At 45.1% G+C, this 13,170-nt stretch overlaps 1 protein-coding gene across 1 annotated transcript; it reads right to left on the bottom strand.

Annotated features, from left to right (window-relative positions):
- Positions 1-2,457: 2,457 nt before the first annotated feature.
- Positions 2,458-12,458, bottom strand: ythdf1 (YTH N6-methyladenosine RNA binding protein F1). Its single transcript, XM_086032079.1, has 5 exons — positions 11,969-12,458; positions 11,671-11,698; positions 10,293-10,387; positions 6,593-8,227; positions 2,458-3,819 (listed from the first exon to the last, which is right to left on the bottom strand). Exons 1-5 carry the CDS (start codon positions 11,996-11,998, stop codon positions 3,805-3,807), a joined length of 1,803 nt encoding a protein of 600 aa, XP_085888205.1. The 5' UTR covers positions 11,999-12,458; the 3' UTR covers positions 2,458-3,804.
- Between the last annotated feature and the right edge of the window lie 712 nt (positions 12,459-13,170).

The following is a 13,170-nucleotide window of genomic DNA, read 5'->3' as shown; positions in this document are numbered from 1 at the left end:
GATTTTTTGGAAAAAATATAATCTGGTGCAATTGCCGAAAGCTTTCCATGATTTAACACAAACAAACATACATACATATATATTCAGGTTCTGCTACAGGGCGAAAGCTCTGCGTCCGCTGTTGTGTCAGTCGTCCGGCTGACACTTCAAACGCCGGGGACCACAGGGCTGACACAAGGGTCTCTGCTTTGGACCACATCTCTAGAGCGTAAAAATCTCTCCAAACCGCCATTCATGCTCATGCCAGCGCCGCCATACACTCAAAGCTACGCCCCGGAAGTCTTTCGTTCCCCTCCTAAAATAACTGTGTTATTTTGCAACAATTATTTTTATTGTTAAATATGTAATAAAAACTGAAAATGTATTCCGTTATAACGCAAAGGGTTTGCAATAAAACACAATAGTATTGCGCTATAGCGCAATCTTAAATATTCTCATGATGTTCCTTGGCTAAATGCTATCTTGGGTGACACTTAAAGAGTTGTAAACAATTCAATCCACTCATGATACTCCCAGCCGCTGTCCCAGTGGATGTGAATAGGAAATTAGCCAGCTTTAAATAATGTTTACGTATTATGAAATATGCCTTGCATCACTCACACAGCGTCGTGAACTTTTTTGGGGTTGGGGGGGGGGGGGATGTGAGGGGACAGACAGAATGTAAGGACGGAAGCTTTTTAAAAGGACGAGGATGGATGGGCTCAATAAGGCAAAATAAGGTAAAGTGCTCATCTCTGCTTATTAGCCATGCTGTTTGCTTACTATTTTATGAAAGTAATTATTTTGATTGATACAGACTGATTTTCAGTTTGTAAACAAAGATGACGAAAGTAGGATGTGAGCGTATTGTTGAAATAGAGAGAACAGTGGGGTTTGTTAATGTGTACACAAGCTAACCAACTGTAAAGGATCAGGAAAATTACTTTAAAAAAATAACGTTGCCAGATGGAAAGCAAGTCCCGATCCTTAGTGGGAGGAAGTTGTTACAAACGAATGAAGCTGATCCACTTTGCCACATCCAGCATGGCGGCACCGTTGCCGTACGCTTCAGCGCTCCAGGCTATAAGTCTATGTTCATTTTGACGCCTATAGTCCACTTTTTCAGCACCGCGGCCAGCGCACGCGGCAGCCGCAGGACCCGCAGGGACGCCCGAGTCACGCACGTCCGAGCCCGGCGGCGGGCCGCTGCGCGTTTTGCAGTCAAGGGCGTGCGGGCGAGGGGAGCGGGCATTTATTTTGATGCATTTCAAACAATGGGTGAGGAGGCCGGCAGATTTCGCTTGCCTGCCAGGCTCGCCGCTTTGTGTAAATAAAACGAAGAAGAGCCTGCAGACTGCACGGGCGATTTGCGCCTGAAAACGTTGCTCATTTGTTCCGGTGTGCTTGTCATGCTAATGGACGCCGTAAAAGATACCGCTCCTTGTGTTCACGGTGGACCTTGATTGAACACGAGAACGATTAAGGCACGCGGTGAATGCCAAGAGAGGAATCAGTGCGCAGCCTGCATGCGGACGGATGGACAGACAAATTCAGGACCTTCATACGGTACATCATAGAGTATGGCGCTATCCGCAGCTGGAGGATATTTTTCTATGAGCGTGCTCAAAAGCTGTTTGGGATTTGAAGTAATAATTAGGAAACGTGTTTACGGTTCCATTTAGCCTCATGACGACAGTAAATGCATGTTTCTGATACAGAAGCGAGCGCTTCATATTTAGTGTTGAAAAAAACTGCTGTGACATTTTTGAGTCACTTCTTTGCACATTTACATCAATATTTGTCAACTTGCTCCATACTATATATGGAGTAATATTGAATATTAGGCTACACCTGAGTACTAAATATACTGCATATCTAAATATTAAATACATAACTAAATATAAATGTTAAATCAAATGCTAAGTATATTACTAAATCGTACATGTAAATTTAAAGGTAAATATTAAAATACATATCCAAATGTTTAATATTGCAGAAGCGCTTTACACACCAGAAAATAAAAGTTCAAAATCACATTATAACATGATAAATTTCCCGTCAACATGATAAAGTTTACGTTTTAACGTGATACGTTTCACATCACAATGTGATAAAGTTCACGTTTTAACGTTATAAATTATCACATTCAAACATAAAGTTTGACTTCCACATTTAGCAAAAACAAAACAAAGCAATTTACTCCAGTGGAGCCTTTTCCCTGCCTTATAAATCAAAGCTTGACTTTAACAAAATCATGAACTGAATCGAAATATCCGCCATAAAAAAAATTCTTTTAAAAATCACAATTTAATCTTTTCCTAAAATCATTCAGCCCGAATACTGTATGCACTGTATTTTATGTGGAACTGCTGTCTGGGCCTTACAAAAGAATTTCAGAATCTCAATGGGTCTATTCCTGATTAAAGAAAAAACAAAACAAAAAAAAACTCTATAAATACTACAAATGAAAGCAAGCCATACCAGATAAGTATATCTTTAATAATGAATATGATCAAATATAAGAATGTGATAGTGACCTCTGATACAATGACATTTAATTCAGGGGTGACATTAAACTTTTTTTTTTTTTTTGCATACTTTTTTCAACAATCCAATACTGTTATATAGCTCTGGTCGCACCGCAGTCATACTCCCTCTCTTTGCTTCCACGCTCACACATACAGCACTGCAAGTTATTAAAAACAAACAAACAAAAACAGACAAAGAAAAAAAGAGCATCACAAACATAGAGCATATAGGCTAGCCTCTGGGTTTCCATACACGTACGATAAATCAGTTAAGTATAATGCTACAGTTAAACATTTGAGGCGTTTGCAGTTACAAATGCCAGTACATTAAAGCTTATATTATCTGATGGCGATGGAGGGCGGAGGGGCGGCGGGGTCGGGGGGCAGGTCACAGCAGTGGAATTGATGCCAATATCAATAACTAGTAAGTCAGTAAGAATGAGAAACAAAACCAAGTGACAGTTTTAAAAGCATTACATGCTACATCTCCAGAATTTGACAAGACACAAAAAAAGAAAGCTACCGAGATGGGACGTCGATCGGTCACGCGAGTTCACCTTTGAATAAGAGAGGGACCACCTTGAGATGCGCAAATTCCCTGAAACGGAGTCACAAACGAGATCAACCCCGATCTCTGCTGAAAAGAAACGTTTTAAGGCTCTGCGCTGGAGATTTACAAACGTTCTCCACCTCGATGCGCCATTTCAGATACTGTAAGCTGAATCTTCCCAAACCATTTCCTAACTTTGCAGACTTGCACATTCCTACAGCCAACATGAGAAAAATATTTTGTCCTAATACTAAATACATGTGACCACACGCACACACGCACGCACGCGCACAAAAAAGCAGACATTTGTCAATAGTGTTGTTCACTCGCGAGATTCACCGACACAAGCACTTCACATTTGTCCAACACACAAACCACAAAGTGAACAGTCACTGAATATCAGCAGCGTGTTGCCATGAGATCTTAAAAACCGGACGTGCACGTGTTAGTTATTCCGTAAATGATGCAAGTTACGGGGCAGCGGGAAGCCGAAAAAGCAAAAAGACAAAGTATGTAACACTGGAGAAACTTCAAGCCTTCGCACTTCCTCAAGATGGTGCTCAACGTTTTGGACACGGGGCCCAGGGGGGCGGGCCAGAGTGGGACAAAATTAAATAGAAAATATACGAAGTCTTCAATATTTTTCTTGTCCATGTGTCGTCTTGTTTGTTTTTGTTAAATGGGAATTTCATTTAAGTGCCCATCCCAGCAGGACTTGCCACGGAGCGTTCCACCAGGGGGCGCCGTTTACTTCTGACGATCCTGCAAATAGAGAGAGAAAGCCGCCTTGTTGATATGGATTTCACAGTGGCATGACTTACAACTAGTGGTACACCACTTATCGATTCACTGACAACTAATAATACATTAATTGGTCATTATTTTGATAATCAATCAATCATTTGGAAACTTAAAATGTGTTCAATTTCATTTTGATACAAGCACATAGAACCCTAAGTGTTGGAACGCCCCTGAGAGCAGATATGAACGGCTGAGAGGGAGGGAGAGAAAAAAAAAAAATGATGGAAGTAATTCCTGTAGGAACAACGCCTGTATGTATCATATCATTAGCATATAGTTTGTTAAATAATAGCGATAGACCAATTATCGTCCAGGCCGATTATCGGGGCCGATATTTGGCATTTTGTCGATTATCGGCATCTGCCTTTTTTATGAATGCGACGGCCGATATGCGATCAATTAAAAACTGAGTTATTTTGGCTCTCATAGCCGCAGCGCACGTCTCTGTCTCCTGTGGCACTGACTCTCTCCGGCATTGACCCGCCCACAGCACCATCTGATTGGTTGCAGTGGGTAACAGCCAATCAGCAGTCAAAGCTGCTTGTTGCTCCGAGAGTTTGGCCCTTACCCAATACCCACACTTGCACCCTACGGTCTTTGCTGAAGTGCACATTTGAGGGCGCAGGTTACAAGTGTGCAAAAATGGCAAAATTGCTGGCCCTGCGTCAGCGAGCATGGCGGCACGGGTTGTTGTTTTGGCAATTTTACTGTGTAAAATTATATTAAACTTCAGTAACATAGTAGTCAAGTAAAACCCGGACTCTGTATTCCACTCGATGGGAGCTATGGCTCCATTATTTGGACTATTTGCAGCGCATGCACGCGCAGAAGGTTGAGTACGGCAGTTAAACTAGGACAAATACATAGGTAAGAGGTAAATAGTGACTTTAAAACATCGATTGAAATTACACATGTACATGATTAACTTAACTGTAATAATCGGATATTTACACTTAAAGTGGAAGTCAACACAAACATTTTTTTCCAAGAATATGTTCTATGCAAGCCCACTAGCTGAAACAAGGCATTCTGATAAATATTGTGTTTGTGGAATAAGAGTTAATCCACTAGTTTTTAGCCATCCTTTGGGGCGACCATTTTGTCATTTCTGTCGACTGAAAACGACATCACAACTATTCAGGACTCCGGTAACGACCAATCACGGCTGACCTGTTTTCTGAAGCTGAGTCGCGATTTGGCGTTAACCCCCGCCAAATGTGTGGTGGGTGAATTTCAACTGTGGTGGCAAGCAGCACCAATCCCACGAGCCAATTTAGCAGGTTGTATTTCGAACCGTTATACATGCAGACTTGTCCGATTCCGGCGAAGACCAAAACCGTTGACAATTAGGTCTGTAAATCAGTGCAATAGTTTTTGAAAGACCTGCTACCAAAAAACTTCGATATTCATCAGATTAAAGTCTTGTAATCATTTTGTTACACTGAAATAATGATTTGAAAATGACAGCAACTCCCCTGCCTTTTTTTTTTTTAATTGCTGTTACATTTGTTCATGAAACCAAAATTCATTGGTGTTGTCTCCAATGAGCTCCATGAGCTACTGTTGCTTCAGTTAGCATAACTACTTCATGCTGACAGTCAGAGCTGGGCATTTTTCTAAAAATTGAGCGTCCGTTATTCATTATCCATCTGCAGCGTGGGTACCCTTCTGTCGTTCGTCATTCGTCTTTTTTCCGGGGGGGGGGGGGGGGGGGGGGGAAGGTATGCGTCTATAGGCCGGTCCGCCTCGAATTTTAAACGGTCATCTGTCGGCGAGTCCGACTAAACTTTTACTAGCGCTATACTATATTTTTTTTCAAATTTTTTCAAACGTTAGGGTAAAATGGGGTCTGAAAATATCAGGCAGTGAATGAGTTAGTAAATAATTCAATTATTAGTACCCCTGCTGTTAATACTTTGTACAAGCCTCTTTTGTCAACAAAAACACCAAAAATCACGGCTGTCCTATTTTCTGAAGCTGAGCCGTGATTGGTCGTTACCTGAGCCCTGAGTAGTTGTGATGTCATTTTCAGTCGAAAGAAATGACAAAATGGCTGCCGCCTGAGATGGCTAAAAACGGGAGGAATTTTGCTGCTTAACTCATATTCCACAAACGCAATTTTAATCAGAATGCCTTGTTTCAAATAGTGGGCCTGCTGGGAACATATACTTGAAAAAAATATGTTTGGGTTGATTTTGACTTTAAGCTAGTGGTTATATCCGAACAGTTGCTTGCTGGTGCAGGGTCTATCCCGGTTAATCTGGGCCGGGGGTCTCTGTAACGGTGGCGCTCCCTGTGGCTGTGGGCTGTCATTCCTCTCAGCATGGATGAGCTCCCCTCGGGCACTCTTTCCTCATATGGTTTCCCTGTGCCTTGCCATGTCTTTTTTTTTTTTTTTTTTAAAAACACTATCAGGTTGTGTGCATGTGTGTGTGCGCGAGTGTGTGAGTGAATGCAGGTGTGCTTGTGGATATACTGTAGGAAGGTCTTTGTGTATGTTGGGAGATAGGTAGGGAGTGGGTCTTTTTTTGTTGTATTTTGGATGTTTTTATTGCACAGCACATTGAGTTGCATTTTTATGTGTAAAATGTGCTATATAAATTAAATTTGATTGATTGAAAAGCTGCGTTTTACATTAACAAGTTTGCTTTTTTCCTTCAGCACGTGAAACATTTTTGTTGTTTTATGAGGGGCTGAAACGGATGAATTGGGATGCAGCAGACACAACACTGACCTTTTTCACCACCTCCTCCTCCTCCTGCTTCCTCTCATAGTGGGAAAAGTCATCAAAGATGGAGGTGGTGTGTTTGTAGGTGGCGATAATCTTGAGCACCTGCTTGGCCTTCTCCAGAGGAACCTCTTGAGTGTCGCGCGAGTTGGTCACCGGCTTGTTGTCGTTGTTCTCCAGGCGGATGTGACGCAGCTGGCTGTTAGGCACGTCCTTAACAAACAACCAGTTCACGTCAAACTTGCCCTTCCACTTGTCCTGCGCCCAAACGCCAGCACTGGTGCCGTAGTCCACGGGCGAGCGCATTTCCGCCACGCCGCAGAAGTGGCCGCTGCCGTTGACGCTGAATAATAAGTACACGGGACCTTTGGAGTTCATGGTCCTGAAGGCCGAGTCCAAGCGTTTGTTGCCGTGCTCTGTGCTGCACCAGATGGAGTACTTAATCGAGCGATGAATATCGTCTTCCGAGTAGCTCTTGATGATGAACACGCGCCCGTTTTTCAGGTTCCACTCAAACTCCTTCGGGTTGTAACTGTGGGCTGCGCGCAGCTTCTCCAGGACCGGGTGAGACTCTGAGCCTGGCTCGGGTCCCCCGCAGCCGCCGCCGCCACAGCCGTTGCCGACCCCGCCGCCGTTGGACGAGCCGCTACTGTCCAAGCTCCCGCCGCCGTAGCACAAGTTGCGATTGCGAGGGGCCACCCAGCGGGTCTGCGGCGCCGGAGCAGAGTTGTGATTCTGGTAGGATTGGAGCGGGGGTGGCGGAGGACCCGGCATGGTCATCTGCTGGACCAGAGACTGGGCCGACTGGAGCGACTGCTGCAGGGGGGGCAGGAGGCCGCCGGGGTGAGAATGAAGTGGCGGCGGCTGGTGCTGCTGTTGGTGGTGGTGGTGGTGGTGCTGCAAAGGAGAGGCCATCTTTGTGGCGACCACTTTATTATCCCACGTGTCAATGTCCACCATGTTGTGTTTGATCGGTGCGGGGGGTAGTGGGCCGCCACCGATGGGCACGCCGAGCTTGTTCTTGGCCTTTTGTTGCTGCAGCTTGGCGGGTTTACTCGCAATGGCGGCCCACGATGTCGGTTTTGGGGGCGGCATTCCCACTGTTCCCCCGTTGCCCGCGGTGACGGGGACACCGCCACCGATCACTGAGCCGGCGGTCTTCACGCCAGAGCCCCCAGCTGTCACATCCCCACCGATTTTAAGGCTCAGCATGCTCTGCTCCAGGTTGTTCATACCCGGGGCCTTGCTGAGGGTGTCACTATGGAAACCTGTCTGGCCATCCGGGACTAAAGTGCCTCCTAAGGAGCTGGGTGGGTAGCTGTAACTTCCCCCATAAGCTGAGCTTTGGGTCTGCTGGCCTTGGGAACCACTAGTGCCCCAGGCAGAGAACGCCGGGTTCTCTGGGAAAAAGTTAAACCTGTGCGGATAAATATTGCTGCTGAGCCCCCCCGGCTGGCCAAATACCGTGTCGTGCATGAAGTGGTGGTCCCCATTGCTGAGAGGCGCGTAGGGCGTCAGGTAGGGGATAGGTGGGTCGCCACCTGTGGACCATGGAGCCTCACTGAGGGGATAGGGGAACCCAATGGAGGGGGCGTAGTAGCTGGACAGGTAAGGGTCGGTCATGGACTGATAGCTGTTATTCTACAAACAGGAACAAAATCACAAGTCAGAAACAACAAGATGGACTAAATACGGCACTTTTGAGGTGCTCACACTCAGTCCGGTATTCTGGTATGGACCACAGTTACAAACATGAAATCACAACCTGGTTGGAATGCCTGTGAAGTATGCAAATTCAAATTAAAAAAAGCAGATGTGGGCGTAAGTCATGTATTGCATGTGCTAGTCAAAAGTAAATCAAGTCTTAACTGTAAAGTTTCACGTTAGTGTGGCAAAAATCAAGCAAGTCAAGTCACTACTTCAGTAAGGCCTGGTAAACCAGGATTTTCCAAATCTTACACTGTTTATCTGTGATAGAACCCACCCATGAAGATAAAAAAAAAAAATCAGGCATTGAACAGTTTCGGTCGTAATTTGCATGGTCCATCCATCCATACTCTAGCGCTTATCCGGGGTCGGGTCGCGAAGGCAGCAGTTTAGCAGGGAAGCCCAGACTTTCCTCCAACTGGCTACTTATACCCGCTCTCCTCGGGGATCGCAGCCCACGCGGCAGACATAGTCTCTCCAGCGTGTCCTGGTTCGTCCCTGGGGCCTCCTCCCGGTGGGACATGCCGGGAACAACTCACCACTCAACTGACCAGATGCCCAAGCCACCTCATCTGACTCCTCTCGACGTGGAGGAGCAGCTCAACTCTGAGTCTCTCCTGGATGACCGCGCTTCTCACCCCATCTCTAAGAAAGACTAACAAAGAACACCTCCCATGCCCGAGTGTTTGCCTTGGCGACCGAAGAAGCTGCGCGCTGCTTAGCCAGCCGGTACCCGTCAGCCGCCTCTGGAGTCCCGCAGGGCAAAAAGGCCCGATAGGACTCCTTCTTCAATTTGACGGCATCCCTTACTGCCGGTGTTCACCAGCAGGTTCGGGGATTGCCGCCTCGACAGTTACCAACCACCTCACGGCCATGGTGCCAATCGGCCGCCTCAACCACTCGGCCTCAGTGTCACCCGCCCTCCCCGGGACATGGGCCAAGCTCTGCCAGAGTGGGAGTTGAAACTCTTTCTGACTGGAGATTCTGTAGACACTGCCAGCAAACCCTCACAGTATGTTTGGGTCTGCCAGGTGAGACTGGCGTCTTCCCCCACCATCGGAGTCAACTCATCACCACGTGGTGATCAGTTGACAGCTCTGCTGCTCACCCGAATGTCCAAAACACACATCTGCAAATACGATGACACGACCACAAAGTCAATCATCGAACTACGGCCAAGGGTATACTGGTGCAAAGTGCACATATCGACACCCTTATGCTTCAACATGGCGTTCGTTGAAGACAATCCGTGTCGAGCACAGAAGTCCAAAAACAGAACACCACTCGTGTTCTGATCGGGGGGGGGGGGGGGGCGTTTCTCCCAATCATGCCCTTCCAGGTCTCACTGTCGTTGCCCACGAGAGCATTGAAGTCCCCCAGCAAAACAAGGGAGTCCCCAGATGGATTCACAACTGGCTGTGTCGTTTACATCTCGCGGTTGTGGTCCCACATTTTAACATTGGAAATATGCCACCAGAAAAGGCATATTTTACACTGGGTCTAACCAGCGACAACAGCACTGGGCTAGTCGGACTACATTTCTCGTATTTCTTAAGACACAAAAGCAGGTGAGCTCAACTGTCAATGCTGAATTGTCTTTGTGGGTTTTATAGCGACGGATGAAGTTAGACCTCACAGATGTTGTCTCTCTTATCTTTGAGCTGCAAACCTTGCATGGTGATGCCAGTGTCTTTTTCCCAATTTCAAAAGCATAATCCTTGAATCCAACTGTGATCATATTTGGAGCTCTCACCATGATACTTGCTTAATTACGTGGCCTCGGAACTCCACATCACAACATACTGGTGGCCTCCCAAGTGTGTTCACACAACGTCAAAAATGAACTTTTCTTTATAAAAAAAAAAAAAGGCGCACGATCTAGAATCCCTCCCACCAAAAAATAAATAAAAATAATAACTTTACCAGTGGTCTGGACCAGTGTACCGAACTGCAAGTGTGAACACAGCTTTAAAGGAAAAACGCAATGCAAGCGACCCACCTGGTTGGACTGGCCAGTAAGATAGGGCTCGAAGTCATTATCGTGAACCGTGTCCTTCTGGTGCAGGGAGCCGTTCTGCACTGACACGGGAAAGCCTGCAATAAAACAACTTCTGTCATCATAAACATAAACCACAGATACTATTGCACAGGGAGGACAATAATATTGAGGAGATATGTTCACATAGGGGCATATTCTCCCATGTGCTTACGACAGAAAATGCGCACTGCTGCGCAGGTTTTTGGGCTGCGCAGATCTCACTTACGCATCTTCATTAAATGTATGCACTCTAAGCGGAGCGGCCTTGAAATGAAGCGTGATGCTGACAAATAAGTCAGTGTGAGTATTGTAAAAATCTTTTCCGTACTCCAAAGTCTAGCGCCCCATGAAGGTGAAACAGCATTTTGCACTTTTTGAGTCATTTCACAGCCGCTGACAGCGGGTGATGACTGTCGCTGGCCAACTTGGCTGATTAATTGCTGACGGGGTCGGGGCACACGTGTCCCATAAACGCTCATCGACTACCCAACGGCTGTTTATGTGTCCCTATTATATTAAATGTCGACATTGTATCATATTAATTGGTGAATAAAAGGATCAGCGCCATGGGACTTTTTCTTCACCTGTGAGGAGCATTTCCACATGTTGATGGGGCTTGGAGTTGAAGCGACGATCGCAAAGAACTACAGTCATCGGAGTGAGTTCTACAATTTTGTTGTATTTGATGCACTATGCTCGCATTGTGTTGCTTGGCCTAGATGGTCAACTCTCCATCAGTACTGTCTCCTAAGCATTCAGCAGAGGTTGGTAATCCAGGTGCAGAAAGTAAAAACCCTGCCACAGTTTGGCTTTAGCCACAGGTTCTTCTACTCAACCGCCAGGTAAACGAGCTCAGTTGATTAGAAGCACCTGTGGCTAAAGCCGAACTATGGCAGGGTTTTTACTTTCTGGACCTGGATTACCCACTACTGGCATTCATTTATAAGCGTGGTCTTCTGATTAAATTGGATTTATTAAAAAGTGAATGCAAAAAACGCATGCTCCATCAAAGTATCCTGTAGATTAGCTGTGCACACGTCACTGGCAAACACCAGTATAACTTCCGGATCCACTATACAAGTTAATTTCACATTTAAAATCCAGTTAAAGTCAAGCTGAAAAGATGCCACAAAATAGGATCCGAAAACATTTGTCATTTCAAACTCATCATACAACCCTTTGGATTTTCACGTAGTGTGTGTGGGTTTGGAATGTTTACCCCGTGATAAACAATGTGTTCCCACCCTCTTTTAGTTTAACTCAGATATAAATAAATGTGTGGCATTTTCAGGTTGAGTGCAGCATCATCACATGGAGACGGGGGTATTTTCTTCCTTACCTTTATTGGCATCTTGTCCTTTCGAGATCTTAGTAGAAGGGATGCATGTGAGGGGGAAGAGAAAAACGCGTATTAGGCATCACATGATCGTGCAAATCTGACAATATTGTCCGTGGGCTTCTGGAAAAAAAATGATAACAAACAGCCGTGATTCCAACGATGCTAGACAGTTACTGCGGACTGTAGTCCAAGCAGGCCTTGAATACAAGTAGTTATCGAGGCTTACAGTTAGCTGGCCTCTCAGTGGGAGATGTGTACATCTGTAACATGCTTGTATTAATATATTTTTGCAGCTAACCTGCGGGTCAATGCTGGCGGCGGACATCATGGATCGTCCAGCTGTTCTTGTGTTTGGAGCCCCCCCCCTCCCCGGACAATTCGTGCAGTGAGTTAGTAGCCTTTTTGTGGAGATGCTCGAATGTCAATTTGCTACAGCAGTGGTTAGCCGGCGTCCCTGTTCGACTTGTAGTGCTTGTAGCAGCAGCGGCAGTAGCAGGCTGGGAGAGGCGGCCTCGCTTTCTGTCGTCGTCGTCGTCGTCTTTCGCTGCTGACACTCCAAAATAGGTAGTCCAGTCAATGTGAAACCAGTCTGGCTTTTATTATTATGAATTTTTTTTTTTTAGCCAACCGTAGCCGCCGTCACAGTAAGAGTGGAGGCGAACTGCCTCGGCGGTGGCCCTGCTAGTGCTAACTTAGCCGAACAGCGAGCTTCCTTCCACCGGGTCTGCTAGCCGGAAGTGACGCATCTTACGTAAACAACGCGTCTCCGGCTACCTAGCAGCATACCTCCCATGCTAGCACTTGATTAAACAGCGTGGGCCGAAACTAGCCAAATACTGTAATACTGTCATTTGATCACATTTAACATGTATTTTACCCTGGGGTCTTTTCCTTTTTTCCTTTCCTACTGACTTCCTAGAGAAGGAAGCCAGGAAGCATTTATTTATTTATTTATGACAGAATATTCAATTTTACAATTCAATAACAAACAAAAAATACATGCACAAAAAAATCTGACATCCTAGTACAACTCCATCATAAAAAATGTCGACAGACTTCAACTAAACAACTTAGAGTATATGTCAATACATTTTTTACCTCTCTTGTTATCTACATACTTAAGAGACTCAATGTAGCAATCAATATCAATCCAAAAAAAAAACTTAAAACATGGAGTAAATTTAAAGAATTTGGCTTTGTGAATATAACATTTCCCTAACAGAACAAGACTAATAATATAGCAAATTTCTGTATCTTTGTAAACAAAACAAGTGATAATAGTTTTACCCTCAATCTTTACAGTGTGGCAATTTTTATGAGAAATATACTTCTGTACATCTTCCCAGAATTTAACACTAAAGAGACACCGATAGAAAAGATGAGTTACACATTTTTGTCAGTCCCACAAAATGTACATCTGCCGTTCAACACAGCAAATCTTGAAATATATAAATGAGTTTGATATATGTTATGTAATATATTTAGATGTATTTCTCTTAC

The sequence above is a fragment of the Filicampus tigris genome, chromosome 1 (genome assembly GCF_054856515.1).
Source record: "Filicampus tigris isolate MCC_2025a chromosome 1, RoL_Ftig_1.0, whole genome shotgun sequence".
In the NCBI taxonomy this organism is placed as follows: domain Eukaryota; kingdom Metazoa; phylum Chordata; class Actinopteri; order Syngnathiformes; family Syngnathidae; genus Filicampus; species Filicampus tigris.
The sequence above is the reverse complement of the archived record's forward strand: the minus strand, read 5'-3'. Positions and strand labels throughout refer to the sequence as shown.